We start from the raw sequence: 26,434 nt of genomic DNA, 5'->3' as shown, positions 1-26,434 counted from the left end.
GCTGGAGTACTGTGTAGTTTTGGGCGCCGTACTTACGCAAGGATATTTTAGCCTTGGAGGGAGTGCAGAGGAGGTTTACTAGGCTGATGCTGGAGTTGAGGGGGTTGAGCTATGAGGAGAGGCTGAATAAATTAGGCTTGTACTCGTTAGAGTTTAGAAGAATGAGGGGAGATCTCATTGAGACGTATAAGATGATGAATGGGATGGGTAGGATAGAGGTGGAGATACTCTTCCCGCTCAAAGGACAGTAGGACTAGGGGGCACAGCCTCAAGATAAGGGGGGGACAGTTTAGAACGGAGTTGAGGAGGAACTTCTTCACTCAAAGGGTGGTGAATCTCTGGAATTCTCTGCCCGTTGAAGTGGTGGAGGCTACCTTGCTAAATATTTTTAAGACACAGGTTGATGGGTTTTTGATAAGAGAGGGGATTAAAGGTTATGAGGAGAGGGCAGGAATGTGGAACTGAGCCACGACAGATCAGCCATGATCTTATTGAATGGCAGGGCAGGCTCGAAGGGCTTGATGGCCTACTCCTGCTCCATGATCTTATGATCATTCCTATAATGATAAAAGATAGGTATGGCAAGTTTTGGGAACCTTGGATAACAAGAGATATTGTGAGCCTAGTCAAAAGACAAAAAGGAAGCATTTATCAAAGTTAGGAGGCTGGGAACACAAAGTAAGTGTGCAACACAAGGAAAGTAGAAAGAAACTGAAATCGAGAAAAAAGGGGTCATGAGAAAGCATTGGCCAGCACAATTAAGGAAAAGCCCAAGGTTTTTTATACATATAAAAAGAGCAAGAGGGTAGCTAGGGAGAGGGTTGGCCCACTCAAGGACAAGGGAGAGAATCTATGCATGGAGCCAGAGGAAATGGGTGAGGTATTAAATGAGTACTTTGCTTAGTATTTGCCAAAGAGAAGGACTTGGTGGATGATGAGTCTGGGAAAGGGTGTGTAGATAGATTGAGTCATGTTGAGAACAAAAAGGAAGTCGTATTGGGGTTCTTTTGAAAAAGAAGGTAGACAAGTCTCCAGCGCATGATGGGATACACCCTAGAATACTGAGAGGCGCAAGAGAGGAAATTGCTAGGGTCTTGAAAGAAATCTTTGTATCCTCACTGGCTGCAGGGGAGGTCCCAGAGGATTAGCAAATAGCCAATGTTGTTCTTTTGTTTAAGAAGAGTAGCAAGAATAAGCCAGGTAATTACAGGCCGGTGAGCCTTATATCAGTGGTAGGGAAATTAATGGAGAGGATTCTTCGAGACAGGATTTATTTCCACTTGGAAATAAGTGGACGTATCGCAAGGTAACGTGGTTTTGTGAAGGGGCGGTCGTGTCCCACAAACTTGATCAAGTGACGAAGGTGAGTGATGAGGGTAAGGCAGTGGATGTTGTCTACATAGACTTCATTAGGCCTTTGATAAGGTTCCTCGTGGCAGACTGGGATCAGAGGTGAGCTGGCAAGGTGGATACAAAACTGGTTCAGTCAAAGACGACAGAGGGCAGCAGTGTAAGGGTGCATTTCTAAATGGAGGGATGTGACAAGTGGTATTCCTTAGGGATCAGTGCTGGAACCTTTGCTATTTGTAATATATATAAATGAATTTGGAAAAATGTAACAGGATTGATTAGTCAGTTTGGTGGATTTGCAAATAGCGATAAGGAGCAGAGGATACAGATCAGTTGGAGATTTGGGTGCAGAGATGACAGATGGAGTTTAATCTGAACAAATGTGAGGTAATGCATTTTGGAAGGTCTATTACAGATAGGAAATAGAGATTCTGCAAGTGGCAGAACCCTTAGGAGTATTGATAGGCAAGGGATCTCGGTGTACAGGTACACAGGTCACTGAAAATGGCAATGCAGGTAGAGAATATTGTTAAGAAGGCATACAGCATGCTTGCCTTCATCGGCTGGGGCACTGAGTTTAAAAAATGGCATGTCATGTTACAGCTTTATAGAACCTTAGTTAGGCAGCACTTGGAATATAGCATTCAATTCTGGTCGCCACACTATCAGAAGTATGTGAAGGCTTTGGAGAGAGTACAGAAAAGGTTTACCAGGATGTTACCTGGCATGGGGGACAATTAGCTATGAGGAGAGGTTGGAGAAACTCGGTTTGTTCTCATTGGAGCAACAGAGATTGAGGGGAGACCTGATAGAAGTCTACAAGATTATGAAAGACATGGACAGAGTAAATAGTCAGAAGCTTTTTCCCCAGGGTGGAAGCGTCAATTACTTGGGGGCATAGGTTTAAGGTGCAAGGTTTAAAGGCAGATTCTTTTTGTTAGAGGGTAATGAGTGCCTGGAACTCATTGCTGGGGGAGGTAGTGGAAGTGAATACAGTAGTGACTTTTAAGGGGCATCTTGGCAAGTACATGAATAGGATGGGAATAGAGGGATATGGTCCCCAGAAGGGTAGAGGGTTTTATTAAGTCAGGCAGCATGGTCAGTGTAGGCTTGAAGAATCGAAAGGCCTATTCCTGCACTGTAATTTTCTTTGTAAGCATGATGGAACATGACAGAACCGAAACATAACCACAGGTACAGATTTGCTTATTACAGCATTGAAAATGTTTACTCTGAGCAGGAAGAATATGGTACTCTTCACAAGTAGGTGCAGCAAAGTGCAGGTACATTCAAGAGAAGCTACACAAGTGAGAAAGGAATAAAGATTTGCTGATAGTTTCAGAGGTTTGGGAGGGGTATCCTGTGGATTACTATAGTCAGTCAAATAACACACTGTTCTCTCTGATAATAAAGCAAAGCAGGCAGATGATCCAGGATCTAATGGAATGGAGGAACAGGATCAAGTCAAAATAGCCTCCAAAGAAGAAAGAAAATCCAAAGTGACAACCATCCCAGGGCCAGGATGGAGAGAGAAGCAACTAAAACCAGCTGAAGGACATCAACTGTGCACAATGAAGGCGCATGGTAGTCTGGTAACAAATAAAGTAGTCTGGTAACAAACAAATAATGTTGGCAAATGTGAGGTTGTCCACTTTGGTAGGAATAATGGTAGGAAGGACTATTACTTACGTGGCAAAAAACTGCAGCAGGCGACGGTGCAGAAGGACCTCGGGGTCCTTGTGCATGAGTCGCAAAACCCAGCCTGCAGGTGCAGCAGGTGGTCAGGAAGGCAAATGGGATGCTGGCCTTCATAGCGAGGGGGATTGAATATAAAAGTAGGGAGGTCTTGCCACAGCTGTACAGGGCACTGGTGAGGCCGCAGCTGGAGTACTGTGTGCAGTTTTGGGCACCGCACCTGCGCAAAGATATTTTGGCCTTGGAGGGAGTGCAGAGGAGGTTTACTAGGCTGATACCGGAGTTGAGGGGGTTGAACTATGAGGAGAGGCTGAATAAACTAGGGTTGTACTCGTTAGAGTTTAGAAGAATGAGGGGAGATCTCATTGAGACGTATAAGATGTTGAATGGGATGGATAGGATAGAGGTGGAGAGGCTCTTCCCAAAGGACAGTAGGACTAGGGGGCACAGCCTCAAGATAAGGTGGGGGGTGGTTTAGAACAGAGTTGAGGAGGAACTTCTTCACTCAAAGGGTGGTGAATCTCTGGAATTCTCTGCCCGTTGAAGTGGTGGAGGCTGCCTCACTAAATATTTTTAAGACGCGGGTTGATGGGTTTTTGATAAGCGAGGGGATTAAGGGATATGGGGAGAGGACGGGAATGTGGAACTGAGCCACGACAGATCAGCCATGATCTTATTGAATGGCAGGGCAGGCTCGAGGGGCTGGATGGCCTACTCCTGCTCCTATTTCTTACGTTCTTATATTATGTTCTTAAAGACATTGGAGAGAGCAATTACATCCCTGGCGGGGGGGGGGGGGGGGGAAAGAAAACAACAAAGCACGAGGGTGCAGAGTGATTTCCCTGTGTCATGCCCCCTCCTCCAGGGGCAGAGTGGGGATCTCCCCCTGCAGGGCACTGAGGGCTCAGCAGTGCTCCTCCCCTCCTCCAGGGGCAGCAAGAGTGGGGGGGGGGGGGGGTCTCCCCTGGGGTGACAGTGCAGGCTCTGTGCAGTACTTCCTCCCCTTCTCCAGGGGGCAGTTTGGGGGGTCTCCCCCATGGAGAGTGCAGGCTCTGGGCAGTACCTCCTGCCAGGGGCAGTGAGGGGGGCGGGGGTCTCCTCCGGGAGAGTGCAGGCTCTGTGCAGTAACTCCTCCCCTCCTCCGGGGGGCAGCGAGGGGCTCTCCCCTGGACGGGCGTGCAGTGAGGGCTCTGTGCAGTACCTCCTCCTGTCCTCCAGGGGCACAGAGAGGGGGCGTGTCCCCCAGGGAGGCAGTGAAGGCTCTGTGCAGTACCTCCTCCCCTCCTCCAGGGGGCAGAGGGGGTATCTCTCCCGGGGTGGGAAAGGGCTAATTACACTGTGCGGTGTCCCCCCCTCCCCTTCTCCCGTGCCGGTCAGATCGGGCTTTCCACCTCCTCACCTGATGAAGGTGGTCTTGCCGGTGGAATACTGGCCCACCAGCAGCAGCATGGGCTTGTTGTCGAAATCGGCATCCTCCAGGGCGGGCGAGTGGAAGTCGTGGAAGCGGTAATGCTCCTCCAGCGGCAGCAGCTTGCTCTTGTACAGCTTCTTCAGGCCGTCCGTCACCGTCTGGAAGACCTCGGGATCCTTCTTCCCGCGCTCATCCCTCCCGAGCCAGCTGAACATTGCTGAGGGGGCCGTGTGGAGGTTTCAGTGATTAAAACCGACGCTGGAGCAGGGAGCTGTGTCGGAATGGCTCTCCCGGTGTATTTGATGCTGGGCTGTGTGATATCCCGCTATCTGTAATACCAGACTACGTATACTCAGTGCCTGAACCGCCTGCTGGAGCTCGTATTTAAGGTGGTGAGCCGGGACGAGGCCCCGCCCACTGCGCCGCTCTGGCCAACGGCCACCCCGCGTGCAGCGTCTCGATCTGCGGAGCAGCCAATTAACTTCACCCCTTCACCCGATTAACCAATCAGTTTTATCCCCTCCACCGGATTAACCAATGAGTTTCACACCGTCCACCAGTTTAACCAATCAGCTTCACCACTCCAATGGATTAACCAATCAGCTTCACCCCTTCCACCAGATTACCCAATCAGTTTCACCCCCTCCACCAGATTAACCAATCAGCTTCACCCCTCCTCCAGATTAACCAATCAGCTTCACCCCTCCACCAGATTAACCAATCAGCTTCACCCCTCCACCAGATTACCCAATCAGTTTCACCCCCTCCACCAGATTAACCAATCAGCTTCACCCCTCCACCAGATTAACCAATCAGCTTCACCCCTCCACCAGATTACCCAATCAGTTTCACCCCTCCACCAGATTAACCAATCAGCTTCACCCCTCCACCAGATTAGCCATTCAGCTTCACCCCTCCACCAGATTAGCCATTCAGCTTCACCCCTCCACCAGATTACCCAATCAGCTTCACCCCTCCACCAGATTACCCAATCAGTTTCACCCCCTCCACCAGATTAACCAATCAGTTTCACCCCCTCCACCAGATTAACCAATCAGCTTCACCCCTCCACCAGATTAGCCATTCAGCTTCACCTCCGCCACCAGATTAACCAATCAGTTTCACCCCAAACAGCTTCACCCCTTCACCAGGTCAGCCCCTCCCCCCATCAGGTGAATCGATCAGCTTCACCTGCTCCCACTCAGCCAGATTAACATAAGAACATAAGAAATAGGAGCAGGAGTAGGCCATCTAGCCCTTCGAGCCTGCCCCGCCATTCAATAAGATCATGGTTGATCTGTCGTGGCTCAGTTCCACTTTCCTGCCCTCTCCCCATAACCCTTAATCCCCTCTCTTATCAAAAACCCATCAACCCGCGTCTTAAAAATATTTAGCGAGGCAGCCTCCACCACTTCAACGGGCAGAGAATTCCAGAGATTCACCACCCTTTGAGTGAAGAAGTTCCTCCTCAAGTCCGTTCTAAACCGCCCCCCCTTTATCTTGAGGCTGTGCCCCCTAGTCCTACTGTCCTTTCTGAGTGGGAAGAGCCTCTCCACCTCTATCCTATCCGTCCTATTCATCATCTTATACGTCTCAATGAAATCTCCCCTCATTCTTCTAAACTCTAACGAGTACAAGCCTAGATTATTCAGCCTCTCCTCATAACTCAACCCCCTCAACTCTGGCATCAGCCTAGTAAACCTAAAGGTGCCGCACAAAAGGTTCCTTCAGAAGGTTAGGGGGCATGGAGTTGGGGGTAAGGTGTTAGCGTAGATAGAGGATTGGTTGTCTAATAGGAGGCAGAGAGTTGGTATCAATGGGTGCTATTCTGATTGGCGGTTGGTGACTAGTGGAGTGCCGCAGGGATCGGTGCTGGGGCCCCAACTATTTACCATTTATATAGATGATCTGGAGGAGGGGGCTGAGTGTAGGGTAATGAAATTTGCTGATGACACAAAGATGAGTAGAAAAGCAAATTGTTCAGAGGGTGTGGAAAGTCTGCAGAGGGATCTGGATAGGCTGAGCGAGTGGGCGAGGACCTGGCAGATGGAGTATAATGTTAGCAAGTCTGAGGTTACCCACTTTGGCAGAAATAATAGTAGGAGGGACTACTATTTAAAGGGCGAAAAGCTGCAGCATGCTACGGTGCAGAGGGACCTGGGGGTCCTTGTGCATGAGTCGCAAAAACCCAGTCTGCAGGTGCAACAGGTGATCAAGAAGGTGAATGGGATGCTGGCCTTTATAGCGAGGGGGATAGAATATGAAAGCAGGGAGGTCTTGCTGCAACTGTACAGGGTACTGGTGAGGCCGCAGCTGGAGTACTGTGTGCAGTTTTGGTCGCCGCACTTGCGCAAGGATATTTTGGCCTTGGAGGGAGTGCAGAGGAGGTTCACTAGGCTGATACTGGAGATGAGGGGGTTGGACTGTGCAGAGAGACTGAATAGACTGGGTCTGTACTCGTTGGAGTTTTGAAGGATGAGGGGGGATCTTATAGAGACATATAAGATAATGAAAGGGATGGATAGGGTAGAGGTAGAGAGATTCTTCCCACTGAGAAAGGACAGTAGGACTAGAGGGCACAGCCTCAAAATAAGGGGAGGAGCAGTTTAGATCGGAGTTGAGGAAGAACTTCTTCACTCAAAAGGTGGTGAATCTCTGGAATTCTCTGCCCGTTGAAGTGGTGGAGGCTACCTCACTAAATATATTTAAGACACGGGTAGATAGGTTTCTGATAGACAAGGGAATTAAGGGTTACGGGGAGAGAGCGGGAAAGCGGAACTGATCCACTTCAGATCAGCCATGATCTTATTGAATGGCGGGGCAGGCTCGAAGGGCTAGATGGCCTACTCCTGCTCCTATTTCTTATGTTCTTATGTTCACTGGCACTGCCTCTCACTGGGTTAGTGTTTCACTGGCACTGTTTCTCACTGGGTTGCAGTTTCACTGGTGCTGTCTCTCACTGGCTTAGTGTTTCACTGGCACTGTCTCTCACTGGGTTAGTGTTTCACTGGCACTGTTTCTCACTGGGTTACAGTTTCACTGGCGCTGTCTCTCACTGGTTTACAGTTTCACTGGCACTGTCTCTCACTCAATTAGTTTTTCACTGGCTCTGTCTCTCATGGGGTTGCAGTTTCACTGGCACGGACTGTCAATGGGTTACTGTTTCACTAACACTGTCTCTCACTGGGTTACAGTTTCACTGGTGCTCTCTCTCACTGGGTTACAGTTTTACTGGCACTGACTGTCACTGAGTTGCAGTTTCCCTGGCACTGACACTCGCTGGGTTACTGTTTCCATGGCGCTGTCTTTCACTAGTTTACAATTTCACTGGCACTGTCTCTCACTGGGTTACAGTTTCACTGGCACTGTCTCTCACGGGGTTAATTTTTCACTGGCACTGTCGCTCACTGGCTTACAATTTCACTACACTGTCTCTTACTGGGTTACAGTTTCACTGGTGCTCTCTCTCACTGGGCTACAGTTTTACTGGCACTGACTGTCACTGAGTTGCTGTTTCCCTGGCACTGACTCTCGCTGGGTTACTGTTTCCACAGCGCTGTCTCTCATTAGTTTACAATTTCGCTGGCACTGTCTCTCACTGGTTTTTTTTTCACTGGCACTGTCTTTCACTGGCTTACAATTTCACTGTCACTATCACTAGGTTACAGTTTCACTATCACTGTCTCTCACTGGGTTAGCTTTTTTTTACTGGCACTGTCTCTCACTGGGTTACACTTTCACTAGCACTGTCTCTCAGTGGGTTACACTTTCACTGGCAGTGTCTCTCACTGGGTTGCACTTTCACTGACACTGACTGTCACTGGGTCACAGTTTCCTTGGCACTGTTTCCCTCTGTGTTACTGTTTTCCTGGCACTGATTCTCAGGACCTGATTTTACCATTTTCATTCTAAGTGCTGAATTTGGGCATAATTCAGATCTGACTTGGAAATCAGCTTTCAGATGCCCCCGTATGCAGTCAGCCCGAAAAAGATACCGCGGGTCCCATTCAGGCTGTGGGCGGGGCTTAGCTCACCCAGAGTGGAGCTCTGAACAAAATTGAAAAAGTGCGCCCCGGTCAGATCGCTCCTGGGCCGCAGAAAGCAGAGAAATTGTCCGGGAGTGAAAAGCGGGTGAGATGGCCCCCAGAGACATCACTGTCCCCCTTATCCACCCCCTCCACTACCCAGCCCGATCATGACCCCCTTCCGCCCCATCGATCACCCACAGAGTGGCAGCGGAGTACCCTGCCTCCCCTCACACCCCCCTCGCGCCCTCCCACCACACCATCCCCCACCAGAGATCCATCTCACCCCCCCCCCAACTTCAACAGTGGGCAATTAAGCCTCCCCGCCCCCCCATTCAAAGATACATCTTACCCGCCTCCCTCCTCCCCTCCCTCTCAGAGAACGATCTGGCCTCACTCCCCCCACCCCTCCACAGAACGATCTGGCCTCACTCCCCCCACCCCTCCACAGAACGATCTGGCCTCACTCCCCCCACCCCTCCACAGAACGATCTGGCCTCACTCCCCCCACCCCTCCACAGAACGATCTGGCCTCACTCCCCCCACCCCTCCACAGAACGATCTGGCCTCACTCCCCCCACCACTCAGAGAATGGTCTGGCCTCACTCACCATCCCTCCCTTACCGCCCCCCTCCCCCAACTCTGAGAACGATCTGGCCTCACTTCCACCCCCCCGCCCCGGAGAAGTGTCTGGCCTCACTCCCCCTGCCCCCTTCCTGAGGAACATCTGACCCATCTCCTTCTCCCTTCCCCACCAAACAATGATCAGCCCTCCCTTCCTCCCTCCCAGCAACCCCCCAACCAGAGAACATCTGACCCGCCTCTTCCTTCTCCCCCTCCCTCAACCAGACAGTGGTCTGGCCTCACTCCCCTGCCGCACCCACCCACCCCGCCAACCAGAGGATGGTCTGATCTACTTCCCTCTCCTCCACCACCCTCCTCACCACTGATAACTGATTCAGAGGCCTCGATTTTACCATTGCGTCACGCTCGTTTTCGGGCGCAGAAACGCCGTAAAGTCGGGTGTGAGGCCATTAATGCGATCCGCAGTTTTGTTCCTAACTGCGCATGTGCAGTTCAGAGCTCCAATCATTTCGGGTGAGCTGAGCCCCCCACAGCGTGAATGGGACCCCCAATATTTTTTTCAGGCTGAGTGCGTACGGGGGCACCTGAAAGCTGATTTCAAGGTTGGATCTGAATTATGCCCAAATTCAGCACTTAGAATGAAAATGGTAAAATCGGGCCCCGAGAGGCAGTGCCAGGGAAACAGTAACCCAGTGAGAGACAGTGGCAAGGAAACTGTAACCCAGTGAGCAAAACCAGGGAAACAGTAACCAAGTGGGAAACAGAGCCAAGGAAACTGTGACCCAGTGAGGGCCAGTGCCAGGGAAACTGTAACCCAGTGAGAGCCAGTGTCAGGGAAACTGTAACCCAGTGAGAGCCAGTGTCAGGGAAACTGTAACCCAGTGAGCGACAGTGGCAGGAAAACAGTTACCCAGTCAGCAAAACCAGGGAAACAGTAACACAGTGGGAGACAGTGCCAAGGAAAATGTGACCCAGTGTTAGCCAGTGCCGGGAAAACTGTAACCCAGTGAGAGCCAGTGCCAGTGAAACTAACCCAGTGAGAGACAGCGCCAGTGAACCTGTAACCCAGTGAGAAACAGCGCCCGCACAGACAGCCATTTTACTGAGACCCAGGAATGGCTGCTATCCGAATTACGCCCGAATTACGGGCGCAACGGCGATTTAAATGCATTTGCCTGTATTTAAATTGAATTAATGAACTGCCCACCCAACTCTATCAGCATTCCCCCCTTTACCACCACGTTCGGTGATCCGGAACTGCGCCAAAGTGGACCTGCTGAATAAAAGTCTGAATCGGGCGCTCCAGCTGCTGAAGAGGCGAACAGAACTCCAATGGTTCCCTGACTCAGATCAATGAAGCGGGTGGGGGGGATGGCTGGGGAGGGAGGCAAGTCAGATCCTTCTCTAGTTGGTGGGGGGGAAGGGAAGTGAGGCCATATCGTTGTCTGTTGGGGAAGGGGATGGAGGGCTGATCATTATCTGATGATGAGGGGAGGTAGTGAGGCCAGACCATTCTCTGGGGGGGGGGGGTGGGGTTTGGTGGTGGGAGTGAGGCCAGACCATTCTCTGGGCAGGATGGGAGTGAGGCCAGACCATTCTCGGGGCGGGGGTGGGGGGGTGGTGGGAGTGAGGCCAGACCATTCTCTGGGGGGGGGGGGGGTGGCGGTGGGAGTGAGGCCAGACCATTCTCTGGGGGGGGGGGGGGGGTGGCGGTGGGAGTGAGGCCAGACGTTCTCTTCGGCGGGGGCGGGGGGGGGTGCAGGCGGTGGGAATGAGGCCAGACCATTCTCTGGGGGTGGGGTGGTGGGTGAAGGGAAGTGAGGCCAGATCGTTCTCTGGTGAGGGAGGAGGGAGGCAGGTAAGATGGATCTCTGGTAAGGATGCGGGGGGGTGGGGATGGGGCCAGGGGGGTCTGCTGCCACTCTGCGGGCGATCGGTGGGGGGTGGAAGGGGGCAGGGGATCATGATCGGTCTGGGTAGTGGAGGGGGTGGATAAGGGGGCAATGATGTCTGTGGGGACCATCGCTCCCGCTTTTCACTCCCGGGCCGCTTTCTCCGCTTTCTGTGGCTCGGGAGTGATCTGACACAGGCGCGCTTTTTCAAATTTGTTTCGAACTGCGCATGCGCAGTTCAGAGCTCTGATCATTTTGGCTGCGCTCAGCCCCACCCACAGTGCGATTCAGACCCACAATTTTATTTTCAGGCTGAGTGCATACGGGGGGTGGGGGGGGGGGGGTGCCTGAGAACAGATTTCCAAGTCGATTCTGAATTGCGCACAGATTCAGCACTTGGAATGAAAATGGTAAAATCGGTCCCTGAGAGCCCGTTGGGAGTTCTGAACTCGCTCTTCAGCAGCTGGAGCGCCTGATCCAGACTTTTATTCAGCACGATTTTGGATTGTCAAAGGGGATGGTAAAGGGGGAAATGCTGATAGAGTTGGGCAGCAGTTCATTAATTCAATTGAAATACATTTAAATCGACAGTGCGCCCATTTCAGGCGTGAATCGGATCACCGCCATTCCCGGATTTCAGTAAAGTGGCCATCTGCGGATCCATTAATGGCCTCACATTAAACGGGCGTGACGCAATGGTAAAATAGGGCCCTCACTGGGTTACTGTATCCCTGGCACTGACTCTCACTGTGTCACTTTCTCCCTGGCACTGACTCTGTGTTACTGTATCCCTGGCACTGACTCTCACTGTGTCACTTTCTCCCTGGCGCTGACTCTCACTGGGTTACTGTATCCCTGGCAAGGACTCTCACTGGGTTACTGTATCCCTGGCAAGGACTCTCACTGGGTTACTGTATCGCTGGCACTGATTTTCACTGGGTTACTGTATCCCTGGCACAGACTCTCACTGGGTTACTGTTTCTGAGTGAGGTACTCAGCTGATTTTATTACTTTTCATTGAGGGAGCCATAAGTCATCTCTTGGCCTCTTTTCACAGTGACATTTACATGGGGCTTTGCATCTTTTGACGTTGAACTCATGAGAGATGAAGATAAACATTGTCACAAGATCTAAAGTGATTTCATCGGCATCTGGACAGAATCCAGATACCTGTATTTTACTAAATGTAGATTTTCTAACACAATACCCAGAACGTAGCTGTAATTCTCGCAGATTCTATATTCCCCGGATAAGTGACACGGATTGTAGTTAAAGACAAGCCTAACAGGAATGAGGAGGTGGGTGCGAATCCACACAGCATGAGTACACCAGCAGGGACTCTAGGGAATGGTCCCTGGTATCGTGAAACTGGTCAGGGAAAAGCTCTGGAAGTGATTGCAACTGGGAAAGATGGAAGGAGGCCTATGCGAAGAAGTGAAGGATGCTGAGTGGGTCCTGCAGTTAGACTCAGATAGGCTGGAAAGTCTGAATAGAAAGACAGACTTGAGGGGGGAATTGGTCTATCCTCACTTTCTTTCCCATGAGGAAACATTCAAAACATTAAGAAGCAGTATTTCTCTGTGCTTCTCCTTATTTCAGTCCGTGACGCTAATTTCCCAGTTCCTCCTTGAGAGGAAATAATCAAGGCTGTCAAGCCCTTTCAGTGAACTGTATGTTACAGGTTTCAGGGAGGCATGGTGGCACACTGGATTAGCACTGTTGCCTCACAGTGCCAGGGACCCGGGTTCAATTCCCGACTTGGGTCACTGCCTGCGTGCAGTTTGCACATTCTCCCCACATCTGCATGGGTTTCCTCCGGGTGCTCCAGTTTCCTCCCACAGTCCACAAGATGTGCTGTTAAGCACATTGGCTGCTGACTTCTCCCATCTGTGTAACCAAACAGGCACCAGAGTGTGGTAACTAGGAGATGTTCTCAGCAACTTCATTGCAGTGTTAATGTAAGCCTACTTGTGACTAATAAATAAATTTATAAGCTAAACATCTAAACCCCAATGGGTATCGGCCCAACCTGCACCACCGATTTTCATAGATGTCCCCTCCAAACCAAGGAACCGGCCCCCTGACACTTCACTGAACTGTTTCCAATACAAGGAAGGAGATTAAAACTGTACAGAAACTCCAGGTGTGTTCTCACCTGTAGAATATGTGTCCGACACAAAGTGGCATTGGGCGAAATTTTACAACTTCATTGCACCTGTTTTGCGGCAGGAAGATGTGGTAAAATCGGACACGGTGCGACTAGTGGGAAGGGCTAGTGGGTAAAATTCCCATTTTACCAAGAAAAAGAACTGGCGTGATTGGGACCCCACCCAAAACGGTCAAAATGTCATTTGCATGTTTTTGCATTGATCACAATGTAATTAGTGAGTTTCACTCCCAGTCGTCCCAGTTCACCGGCCTTAACCAACTCATTGGTTAATCCACTGCAGCTGGATCAGTCAGTAAAACACCTCCTGTATAAAAGTCACATTCAGAAGCTTGAGAAGAGAGGGTGAGCGAGGAGATAAATCTCTGCTTTCAAACTGCCCCCTGCTGCTGGGGGCTGGGGGCTGGGGGCTGGGGGCTGGGGGCTGGGGGCTGGGGGCTGGGGGTGGCTACGTGGTGGCTACGTGGTGGTCATGTTGCATTTTAGGTCAGGGGGTGGCTGCCACTTTGTGGGGGGGAAGTTGGGGGGGCTGCTGTTATTGACGGGATCAGAATTCAGACTCTCAGCACGGACCCGGCTCAGAGCGCTGACCTCAGGTCTTTGCGCTGACTCTGATCCTGGTGCTGGCAGCAATATGGGGGTATGGGGAGTGTGTGTTGATGCATATCTATGGGTGGGTATGGAGAGTGTGTGTTAGTGGGTGAGTGCAGGGTATGGTGTGTGTTGCTGGAGGTGATGGGGGGGTATGGGGAATGTGTGTTGGGGGGGGTCTGTGTGGGTGGGTATGAGGAGGGTGTGTAGTTAGGTGTAGGAGGGTATGGGGAGTTGTGTATTGCTGGGGGTCTGAGGGGGGTATGGGGAGTGTGTGTTGCTGGGTGTTTGGGGGGTGGTACGGGGAGTGTGTTGCTGGGGGTCTGTGAGGGTGGGTATGGGGAGTGTGTGTTGCTGGGTGTTTGGGGGGTGGTACGGGGAGTGTGTTGCTGGGGGTCTGTGAGGGTGGGTATGGGGAGTGTGTGTTGCTTGGTGGGTGAGGGGTTACGGGGAGTGTATGTTGCTGGGGGTGTGTAGGGGGGTAGGGGACTGTGTATTGCTGGGGATGTTTGAGAGAGTAAAGGGCACGTGTGTTGCTGGGGGTCTGTGGAGAGTATGGGGAATGTGTGTTGCTGGGGGTGCGTGAGGGGATAGGAGGAGTGTATTTCTGGGGGTCTGTGAGGGGGGTATGGGGAGTGTGTGTTTCTGGGTGTCTGTGAGGATGGGTATGGGGAATGTGTGTTTCTGGGTGTCTGTGAGGATGGGTATGGGGAGTGTGTGTTTCTGGGGGTCTGTGAGGGGGGTATGGGGAATGTGTGTTTCTGGGTGTCTGTGAGGATGGGTATGGGGAATGTGTGTTTCTGGGTGTCTGTGAGGATGGGTATGGGGAGTGTGTGTTGCTGGGTGTCTGTGAGGATGGGTATGGGGAGTGTGTGTTTCTGGGTGTCTGTGAGGATGGGTATGGGGAGTGTGTGTTTCTGGGTGTCTGAGAGGGGTATGGGGAGTGTGTGTTGCTGGGTGTCTGTGAGGATGGGTATGGGGAGTGTGTGTTTCTGGGTGTCTGTGAGAGGGGTATGGGGAGTGTGTGTTGCTGGGTGTCTGTGAGAGTGGGTATGGGGACTGTGTTGCTGGGTGTCTGTGAGGGGGGTATGGGGAGTGTGTGTTGCTGGGTGTCTGTGAGGGGGGTATGGGGAGTGTGTGTTGCTGGGTGTCTGTGAGGGGGGTATGGGGAGTGTGTGTTGCTGGGCTGGGGGTGTGCAGAGTTTTTTAATCTCTCCATCTGTCTCTCCCCTTCCCCAAATTCTAACCCCACCCTTCAGATTGATGAGATGGCTTTTGTGAAGCAACCCATTAATCTTGCTGTTCTGTTGATTGCTGCTGGAGCGGAGGGAGGGGACCAGGAGGTGGAGTTGTGGGCACAGAAAGTCCAGGCCTTACCACTCACAGAAAGAGAGGGAGACGGCCACCAGAGGCAGGACATGGGTGCCATTCTCCCAGAGAGGGGTCAGGAGAAGGATGGAGTAGAGACCCCGGCAGTTCCGCACGCCAGTGTCCTTCGAGTAACTGTCGGACATCACCCAGTGACAGCTGCCTTAAACTTTTCCACCATCACGTCTTCCAGACCGCCAGTGGAAACCTTTGTGGCATTTCCCAATCATCCGTCCACAAAGTGTGTCAAGGAGGGCACGGATGCCCTGTATGCCAGGCCTGGCCATTGTATTAAATTTAACCTGGCCAGGCCCAGCTGGAAGCCTGAGCTGCAGGTATCACAGCCATCGCGGGGATGCCAAACGTGCAGGGAGCAAAAGACTGCACCCACGTCACGCTCAAGGCCTAGGAATCCAGGAAGATTCATGAACAGAAAGGACTTCCATTCAATAAATGTGCAGTGGGTGTGTGACCATCACTGGAACATCATGCCTGTCTGTGCCATACACCCCAGCAGCACACATGACGGTTTTATTCTGAGGCGTTCAGACATACCGGAGGACTTTGAGGAGGAGTCCAGGCTACAGGGATGGTTCATGGGGGATGTGGGGTACCCGCTTCAGACTTATCACCAGTGCGGAGGCCTCAGACTGATGTGGTGACCTGCTGTAATGAGGCTCACGTTGCCACACGTTCAATAGAGGAGCAATGCATAGGGCTTCTCAAAATGCAGTTCAGGTGCCTGGACCTCTCTGGCGGGGCCCTCTAATATAATCCCCTGATATCAAACCACAATGTGGCCGTGTGCTGTGCCCTACGCACCCTGGCACAGCAGCGAGGAAACCTTTTGCAGGAGGATGTGGAGGCCAATCAGTCGGGTGTTGGTGGGGAGGAGGCTGCCCGGCAGGAGGAGGAGGAAGAGGAGGAGGTGGAGGAGGAGGGGATGGAGGAGGAGAAAAGCAGGCAGAAGAGGAGGCGGAAGAGAAGGTGGTGGAGGAGGAGGAAGAGGAGGTGGTGGAGGAGAAGAAGGAAGATGACATGGTGGAGGAGGAAGAGGAGGTGGTGGGGGTGGAGGAGGAGGAGGCAGAGGAGGACGATGATGAGCAACACCACCCAGACGCTGGAGGGCTGGCAGCAGCAAGGATCAGGCATACAAGGACAGAGAGGGAGGCCCTGGTCACCACACACTTTGGTCAATAAGGGTCTGTGTTTCTCCATGTGGGTTCCATTCCACCCCCACCCTGGAGTCCGACAATCTCCTGCAACATTATAACACCAGAGTGGTGGGCCTGGGTACTCTGTGTTAGCGAGTCTCTGTGGCAGGAAGGAGGGTGATGATGACTCGCCCACTGGGATGATGCCCTGATTCAAACTAGTCTGACTCCCATCTAGTCAGGGAGTCTAGTGGGACTCACACTGGCACCTGGGCCCATATCTGGGTGGTGGGTGAGGGAGCACTAAACCCACATGCAGGGTCCGGGGGCAGGTGGGGTGTGGGGGCAGAGGGAATCTCTCCTGGTTACAGGGGATGCCATGGCAGATGCTGTAAGTTGCTGCCAATGCATGCCACCCACTGTAACCATTGAATTATTTGAGTGCCTTGATTTTCTCACTAGCAGTGCAATGAGGGGCCTCCCCCACTGATATCAAGGTGCAGGGACTCTCCGGTGACCATCGGGGTCAGTAAATTCCTGTTAGTCGCTGATTAGAGAGAAATTAGTCACAGGTATAGGGTTTGTTTTTATTCATTTGGTGGACATGTGCATTGCTGGCTGGGCAGCACTTATTGACCATCCCTAGTTGCCCTTGGAGGGAAGTTGGGAGTCAACCACATTGCTGCCAGTCTTAAATCACATGTAGGCCCAACCATGTAACAACTGCCACTTTGCATTGGGATTTATTGGGAATGGAGGGAGGGCTGCGATTGGGGCGGGCTGGCAGGTTTGGTCTGCTTCAGGAGGGGTGGGATCTGCCTCAAGTGGGAGGGAATCTCCTGGAGTGGGGTGGTTTGTCACTGCTAGAGGTGCCCCAGGACAGTGTGGGGGTCGGAGCTGGCCTGGGAATGCTCGTGGGGGCCACAACTAGGCTGTAGGAGTACAGGGGTTGTAGGGGCAGCACTGCGAGGGTCTCAGGGTGGCCAGTGAACAAGCTGGCCAGCAAACGAGAGGCTGACCGATCGGGGTCACTGCGCATGTGCAGAATTCCAGAACTATCAGACTGTGGTGTGAATAGGCCCCGCCTCCCCCGAGCTTATACTGATATTCACCACTGTGGCCTTTGCATTGCAGAGTGTGGGAGATTCTCACTGAAAAAAAAACAACCGGGATTGACACCAGTTTTCCCGCGAATTCAGCACGTAAATTTTTTTGCGAGAATTGTTCCCACTGGTTCCAATGGTGATGAACACTGCCCTCTACTGGCAGTTTTGTTTCTGACTGGTGCTGCAGCATTTTGAGGTCGAGTTTCTTCGTATAGAATTATTCAGCTACCTCAACTCCAACTGGATGCTTTCAATTCCTGTTTTCCAGTTTGTATTTGACTGCTCGCAAGTTGCTTTTGTCTAATGGGTGTAAAGAATGGCTCTTCCTCAGCTTCGAGTTATAGACGTCACTACTTAAGGTCGTGTAGCAGGTAATCCCAGCTTTTCAACTCACTCCCTCACCATTCCCCAGATCCTTTTCAGTAAAACTGCTGGAATTCTGAAGGAGGAACAGGGAATGCTAGAGATGCTGGCTAGACCGGGTAACATGACTGGTGTTCCCAGCACTTTGCTTTTCAATCCATACATTTTTACACCACTTTCTCTCTTTATTAGTTCAAAGGATGAAGGTGTTGCTGGCAAGGCCAGCACTTGTTGCCCATCCCTAATTGCCCTTCAGAAGGTGGTGTTGAGCTGCCTTCATGAACCTTTTTTTATTCCAATTCAATTAAATCAAGTCCAATTCAACGTCCCAACAAGCTGAGACACTCCCAATCCAAGCTGACAAGACAGGGCTCTCACCTCCTGTCTTGGGCTTGATCTACATGATCCAAGCTGATTGGAGTAGGTGTAGCTCCTCCTCCAAGACTCGATCTCATTTGCATCTTAGCAAAAAGGCCGAGATGCCACTTGAAAAAATTGCTTCAAATGAAGTTAAAATGTAACCTAATGACTTCATCCAAGTACAGCATGTCGATACTTCACTTGATCTTAACCAAAAGGCTGAGAAGCTGCCGTCACGACCCATTTGATGTAGGTACACCCACAGTGATGTTAGAGAGGGAATTCCAGGATTTTGACCCAGCGACAGTGAAGGAACAGTAATATATTTCTGAGTCAGGATAGTGTGTGGCTTGGAGGGGAATTTGCAACTAAGGAGCCTGTCATTGACATCAAGGTGGCATTGGACTGCGTGTGGCACCCCGGAGCTAGATGGGATGGTACTCACTTGATTCTGTTCTTAACCAGTTAACCAAAACCAGAATAACAGTTTTTTTTGTTCAATCATGGGACAAGGGCATTGCCCATCCCTAGTTGTCCTTGGGAAGGTGGCGATGAGCTGCCTTCTTGAATCGCTGCAGTCCATGTGCTATGGGTTGACCCACAATGCCATTAGGGAGGGAATTCCAGGATTTAGACACAGTGACTGCGAAGGAATGGAAATATATTTCCAAGTCAGGATGGTGAATGGCTTGGAGGGGAATTGCAGGTGATGTATCCCATGTAACTGCTGCCCTTGTCCTTCTAGATGGAAATGGGCGTGGGTTTGGAAAGTGCTGTCTAAGGATCTTTGGTGAATTGCAGCAGTGCATCTTGTAGATAGTACACACTGCCTGCTACTGAGCGTCGATGGTGCAGGGAGTGGATATTTGTAGATGTGATACCAATCAAGTGGCTGCTTTGTCCTGGATAGTGTCAAGTTTCTTGGGTACTGTTGGAGCTGCACCCATCCAGGCAAGTGGGGAGTATACCATCACTTATTGCCCATCTCTAATTGCTCTTCAGAAGGTGGCGGTGAGCTGCCTTCGTGAACCATTTGATGTGGGTACACCCATAGTGCTGTTAGGGAGGGAATTCCAGGAATTTGACTCAGCAACAATGAAGGAGCGGCGATACATTTCCGAGTCAGGATGGTGAGCGGCTTAGAGAGGAACTTGCAACTGAAGGAGCTTGTCATTGACATCAATGTGGCGAGTCCAGTTGAGTTTCTGGTCAATGGTAACCTCAAGAATGTTGACAGTGGGGAATTCAGTGATGGTAACACCATTAAGTGTCAATGGGCTTCCATTGTCTTTGCTTCCTGTTAGTGCACGATTACCTCTGGTGACCTCCCCAGTTGCCCACCCTCCTCAATGATCTTTCCTTGACCCCTTTCTATTTCATATCGACTCACTGCCACTTGATACGATCATCTAAAGACAGAACCCAGCTCTGCCTCTCTTGATCCTAACTGTCTCTAAACTCTAACTCTGCTTTCTGACTATGTCCAGTATGAGATGAGTGGAAATTTCTACCTCTTCAATGTTGGGGAGATTGAAGATTTAGCCTTTGGTGTCAGAATCTGTCCCCTCTCTTTACTGACTGTTGGAGGCTGAACCAGACTGTTCCCAATCTCATTGCCCATTTCTGAACTCACACTGATGGCCAGCCATTCATGTTGGGCCCAGGGCGCTGGTCCAGAGTGTCCCCCAATGATGGGATGACTTTTTAAAATTCTACCCTGGGATGTGGGTATCATTGAGGGCAGGATGTGTTGCCCATCTCTAATTTGCCTTAAGAAAGGTGTTGTTTAGCCACCAACATAAACCACCACTACTATTTATGTGCTGTATCCCACATTGCTGTTAGGAAGGGAATAACGTTATTTTCACCCAATGACAGTGAAGGAATGACAATATAGTTCTAAGTGAGGTGTGTGGGTACCATGGTGGCACAGTGGTTAGCATTGCTGCCTCACAGCGCCAGGGTCCCAGGTTCGATTCCTGGCTTTGGAGTTTGCACATTCTCCCCGTGTCTGTGTGGGTTTCCTTCAGGTGCTCTGGTTTCCTCCCACAATCCAAAGACGTGTGGGTTAGGTGGATTGGCCATGCTAAATTGCTCCTTAGTGTCGGGGGACTAGCTGGGGTAAATGCATTGGGTTATGGGGATAGGGCCTGGGTGGGATTGATGGGTCGAATGGCCTCCGAATGCACTGTTGGGTTCTATGATTCTGTGTGTGGTTTGGAGATGAACTTGCAGGTGGCAGTGTTCCCACGTGTCTGCTGCACTTCTCTTTCCAGGGATATCTTCTGTTGGAGTTGGACAATGCCTGGCACTTGTGTGGCACAAGTGTAATTTGCCACTTATCCACCCAAGCCGACATATTATCAAGGGCTTGTGTGCAGTTTTGGTCACTTAATTACAGGAAGGATGTTAACAAGATTGAAAAAGTGCAGAGAAGGTTCACAAGGATGTTGCCGGGACTTGAGAAGCTGAGTTACAGAGAGAGATTGAATAGGTTAGGACTTTATTCCCTGGAGCGTAGAAGAATGAGGGGAGATTTGATAGAGGTTTATAAGATTTTGATGGGTATAGATAGAGTGAATGCAAGCAGGCTTTCTCCACTGAGGCTAGGGGAGAAAAAAAAACCAGAGGGCAAGGGCTAAGGGTGAAAGGAGAAAATTTAAAGGGAATATTAGGGGGGGCTTCTTCACGCAGAGTGTGGTATGAGTATGGAATGAGCTGCTGGATAAAGTGGTAAATGCAGGGTCACTTTTAACATTTAAGAAAAACTTGGACGGGTTCATGGATGAGAGGGGGGTGGAGGGATATGGTTCAAGTGCAGGTCAGTGGGACTAGGAAGAAATTGGTTCGGCACAGACAAGAAGGGCCAAAAGGCCTGTTTAGAGCTGTAATTTTCTATGGTTCTATTAGGGTGGGAGTGTGGAATGAGCTGCCGGATAAAGTGGTAAATGCGAGGTCACTTTTAACATTTAAGAAAATCTTGAACAGGTACACGGATAAGAGGGGTGTTGGAGGGATATGGTCCAAGTGCAGGCAGAAAAATGGTTCTATGGCTTGCAGCATTTGGACATGGATTGTTCAATTTTCTGAGGAATGTGACTGATTCTGAACATTGTGAAATTATCAGTGATCTAACGCTAGAGGCGAGGCCACTGATGAAAGAGTTAAAGGTGGGAAACTCCCGTAGTGATGTCCTGGACTGAGAGATGAATGACCTCCAATTACAATCAGAACCATCTTCCTTTGAGTTCGGTGTGATTCCAATCCAGTTGGAAGGAATTTCCTTCGAACAGAGAAAGTTGCTGGAGATTTGAGAAAGGTTTTCAAACCCAGAAGGGTTTTGACAGAGTAAATCAGAGAAACCATGTCTGCTGACAGACAAGTTGATAACCACAGGGCGTAGAATTGAGATAAATGGCAAAAAGAGCCAGAGGCCACATCGAGTCATTGCGATCTGGAATGTGCCTGGTGAAATACTGGTGGAGGAAAACTCAATGTTAATTGAGTGTTAGGAATGGATTCACTTCAACCTTCCACTTTACACCTCATTGCATGTGAACTGTTTAATAGCACTCACCGGGATGGATAAAGGGGTTACAGCTGGCACTGCGTGTTGGGTGTGTGTATGTGGAGTTGTAAAAGAGAATACAGTGAGTTTGTGAGGAAGCTGGACTTGCATCATCTTTTATTATCGGACTGCAAATGACAGGCTCGACATTGAAAAGGTAAAAGTAAAAATAATGGGGAATATTTTAGTGGGTCTGTGGGAAAACAGGTCAGTGTGGTTAATTGAATAATTCTACCAAATACCGCAAGAGGAGCCAGATAGATTGCATCGTTCTGTGTGTCTATCATTCAATGTACCCCCATCAATGTTTTCCACATCTCAGCAATGTCCCCATGTCCCCTCCCCTGTAGCTGCTGTTACAGTGTGTGTCTCTGTCCCCCTCCCCTGTAGCTGCTGTTACAGTGTGTGTCTCTGTCCCCCTCCCCTGTAGCTGCTGTCACAGTGTGTGTCTCTGTCCCCCTCCCCTGTAGCTGTTGTCACAGTTTGTGTCTCTGTCCCCCTCTCCTGTAGCTGCTGTCAGTGTGTGTCTCTGTCCCCCTCCCCTGTAGCTGCTGTCACAGTGTGTGTCTCTGTCCCCCTCCCCTGTAGCTGTTGTCACAGTGTGTGTCTCTGTCCCCCTCTCCTGTAGCTGCTGTCACAGTGTGTGTCTCTGTCCCCCTCCCCTATAGCTGCTGTCACAGTGTGTGTCTCTGTCCCCCTCCCCTGTAGCTGCTGTCACAGTGTGTGTCTCTGTCCCCCTCTCCTGTAGCTGCTGTCACAGTGTGTGTCTCTGTCCCCCTCCCCTATAGCTGCTGTCACAGTGTGTGTCTCTGTCCCCCTCCCCTGTAGCTGCTGTCACAGTGTGTGTCTCTGTCCCCTCCCCTGTAGCTGATGTCACAGTGTGTGTCTCTGTCCCCCTCCCCTGTAGCTGTTGTGACAGTGTGTGTCTCTGTCCCCCTCTCCTGTAGCTGCTGTCACAGTGTGTGTCTCTGTTCCCCTCCCCTGTAGGTGCTGTCACAGTGTGTGTCTCTGTCCCCCTCCCCTGTAGCTGCTGTCACAGTGTGTGTCTCTGTCCACCTCCCCTGTAGCTGCTGTCACAGTGTGTGTCTCTGTCCCCCTCTCCTGTAGCTGCTGTCACAGTGTGTGTCTCTGTCTCCCTCCCCTATAGCTGCTGTCACAGTGTGTGTCTCTGTCCCCCTCCCCTATAACTACTGTCACAGTGTGTGTCTCTGTCCCCCTCCCCTGTAGCTGCTGTCACAGTGTGTGTCTCTGTCCCCCTCCCCTGTAGCTGCTGTCACAGTGTGTGTCTCTGTCCCCCTCTCCTGTAGCTGCTGTCACAGTGTGTGTCTGTGTCCACGGCTACAGTTGTTGCTCAGATTGAAGACACTGAACCAGTGTTCCCTCACCTTGTGAAGAATGAGATCAGTTGGCATTCCCGAACGGCCAGAGCCAACCAGCCTTCCGGACATTACCAGCCACCTGATCGCCAGTCCCTGAACCACTCCCCCCCCCAACCCCAACCACCAGACATCACAGGTCCCAACCCACTGCAGGCTGGGAGAATTGGCTCCCCATCACCTATCCACCGCCCGCACCGCCACACCCCCCCGCCCCCACCTCCCCCGCACCTAGCCCCAGCCATATCCTTTCTTTTCTGTGCCTATGGCAACAACCCTTCATAGAGAGTGAAAGAAAGGATCTTCACTGTGACCAGAGGGTTGTGCTCAGGGTATGGACTGTGTTTCCCTGGGAGAACTCGCTCAGTATTGGTAATCGTTGCCTGTCACCGGAAGGATTATTACTTACGTGGAGAAAAACTGCAGCAGGCGACGGTGCAGAGGGACCTCGGGGTCCTTGTGCATGAGTCGCAAAAACCCAGCTTGCAGGTGCAGCAGGTGGTCAGGAAGGCGAATGGGATGCTGGCCTTCATAGCGAGGGGGATTGAATACAAAAGTAGGGAGGTCTTGCTGCGGCTGTATAGGGCACTGGTGAGGCCGCAGCTGGAGTACTGTGTGCAGTTTTGGGCGCCGTACTTACGCAAGGATATTTTAGCCTTGGAGGGAGTGCAGAGGAGGTTTACTAGGCTGATGCCGGAGTTGAGGGGGTTGAGCTATGAGGAGAGGCTGAATAGATTAGGCTTGTACTCGTTAGAGTTTAGAAGAATGAGGGGAGATCTCATTGAGACGTATAAGATGATGAATGGGATGGATAGGATAGAGGTGGAGAGACTCTTCCCGCTCAGAAAGGATAGTAGGACTAGGGGGCATAGCCTCAAGATAAAGAGGGGGCGGTTTAGAACAGAGTTGAGGAGGAACTTCTTCACTCAAAGGGTGGTGAATCTCTGGAATTCTCTGCCCGTTGAAGTGGTGGAGGCTGCCTCGCTAGATATTTTTAAGACGCGGGTTGATGGGTTTTTGATGAGAGAGGGGATTAAGGGTTATGGGGAGAGGGCGGGAATGTGGAACTGAGCCATGACAGATCAGCCATGATCTTATTGAATGGCGGGGCAGGCTCGAAGGGCTAGTTGGCCTACTCCTGCTCCTATTTCTTATGTTCTTATGTTCATTTATCAACACCGTCGGGTTGTTACCATCACACCCAGACCCCACCACCCACTTCAGCAAGACGCCTGGTGAGATTCCAGGAACATTCCTCCCACTGATATAAAAATAACTGCTCTAGGGTCCTTGTTTTAAATATCGGAGTTGCATTCCATTTCTGCTTGTGTTCTGGCATTATTCCCTTTTCTTATTGATTTTTACCTATATACAGTGGAGCCCTTCCAGTGCAGTAATATTCTCTTCTCCCACTGTCTGCTCCATCCACTAGGGACGGTACAGTGGCACACTGGTTAGCACTGCTGCCTCACAGTGCCAGGGACCCAGGTTTAATTCCCAGCCTTGGGTCACTTGGGAGTTTGCACGCTCTCCCTGTGTCTGCGTGGGTTTCCCCTGGGTGCTCTGGTTTCCTCCCACAGTCCAAAGATGTGTGGGTTAGGTTGATTGGCCATGCTAAATTGACCCTTAGTGTTGGGGATTATGTGGGGGTAAATATTTGGGAATAGGGCCTGGCTGGGATTATGGTCGTTGCAGATTCGGATGGCCTCTTTCTGCACTAACAGGATTAGATGATTTTGTTTGTCTCCCTGGGAAATATTTGAGCAGAACTCCACACTTGTTGTTATCAAGCCCAGATCCCATTTGCTTTATTAGCATTCTGATCCATCTGGTTGGTCAGCGACAATGATTTTCTACATGTGAAACTCCTTTATTATTGGACCATTTAGTTTCTGTTGTCTCTTCATTCTTCCAATTGTGTCTCTTCATGTTTCTGTGTGTTCAACTCCATTGACCAAATATAAATTTCACCTGTCTCTCTGAATCTTTTGTGTATTCAATCATAGAATCCTACAGTGTAGAAGGAGGCTATTCAGCCCATCAAGTCTACACCAGTAACAATCCCACCCAGGCCCTCTCCCTGCAACCCCACATATTTACCCCACCAGACCCTCTAATCTATGCATCCTGGGACACTAAGGGGCAATTTAGCATGGCCAAAGCATCTAACTTGCACTTCTTTGGAGTGTGGGAGGAAACCAGAGCAGCCATAGGAAACCCACACCGACACGGGAAGAATGTGCAAACTCCACACAGGTAGTGAACCAAGGCCAGGATCGAACCCAGCTCCTTGGAGCCATGAGGCAGCAATGCTAACCACTGTGCCACTACGCTGCCCGAGAAGATAAAAATGACATATTTCCATCCCTAAAGAACATTAGTGAACCAGATGGGTTTTATGATAATGTTTTCATAGAAATCATAGAAACCCTACAGTACAGAAAGAGGCCATTCGGCCCATCGAGTATGCACCAACCATAATCCCACCCAGGCCCTACCCCCACTATCCATACATATTTTACCCACTAATCCTCTAACCTTTGCATCTACGGCCAATGTAGTATGGCCAATCCACCTAACCCGCACATCTTTGGACTGTGGGAGGAAACTGGAGCACCCGGAAGAAACCCACGCAGACACGAGGAGAATGTGCAAACTCCACACAGACAGTGACTCAAGTCAGGAATTGAACTCAGGTCCCTGGAGCTGTGAAGCAGCAGTGCTAACCACTGTGCTACCGTGCCGCTCAGCCTTCAGTTTTCACAGTCATCATGAGACACTTAATTCCAGAATTGTATTAGGTTCAAATGCCATGTTCTACTGTGGTGGGATTCGATCCCAAGTCCTCAAAGCATTACGGTGGAACTCTAGATTACTTGTCCAGTGACAATACCATTACTCCACTGCCTCCCCCACGTGGATGCTGGAAACCTGAATTAAAAACAGAAAATGCTGGAAAAACTCAGTATTTTACTGCCTGTATTTTTGGGGGGGGGGGTCCAGTGTCTGCAGTTCACTGACAGCTCACACCCCAATCCTGAAACATGAGGCTGGACTGAAATTGGTCCCCAAATCTCACTGACGTTCTATTGAGAAAGACAAAACTCCAGGGGGGGAAATCTGACCTCCCTGTGGCTTTCCCAATAAATTAAAAGTTTAACGTTTATTTATTAGTGTCACAGGTAGGCTTACACTAACACTGCAATTAAGTTACTGTGAAAATTCGCTAGTTGCCACACTCTGGCACCTGTTAGGCATTGTTAGGGATAGTATTCAATGAAATGAAGAGTTGTGAGAATTGTTGCAAGTCTGAGATTTTGGGGGATTTTCTTAACCAGCAAAAAGTGACAAAAAATGGATTAAAATTGTAAAAAATAAAATGAGAGTGAACTCATCAAACTGATTCTAAAAGTAAAAAAGGAT

The 26,434-nt window shown here is 50.6% G+C and overlaps 1 protein-coding gene across 1 annotated transcript in view; it reads right to left on the bottom strand.

The window, feature by feature from the left end:
• Positions 1-4,816, bottom strand: part of LOC145345232 (EH domain-containing protein 3) — an 84,810-nt gene extending 79,994 nt beyond the window's left edge. Inside the window, exon 1 of the mRNA XM_080193008.1 lies at positions 4,445-4,816. Within this exon, the coding sequence (XP_080049134.1) occupies positions 4,445-4,671 (227 nt within the window). The 5' untranslated portion in view covers positions 4,672-4,816. The remainder of the gene's footprint in view (positions 1-4,444) is intronic.
• Positions 4,817-26,434: the final 21,618 nt, after the last annotated feature.

This window comes from Carcharhinus amblyrhynchos, chromosome 7 (genome assembly GCF_965287045.1).
Source record: "Carcharhinus amblyrhynchos chromosome 7, sCarAmb.v2.hapA, whole genome shotgun sequence".
NCBI classification, from domain to species: Eukaryota; Metazoa; Chordata; class Chondrichthyes; order Carcharhiniformes; family Carcharhinidae; genus Carcharhinus; species Carcharhinus amblyrhynchos.
Note: the sequence above shows the minus strand (reverse complement) of the source record. Positions and strands in the feature narration are given on the sequence as shown.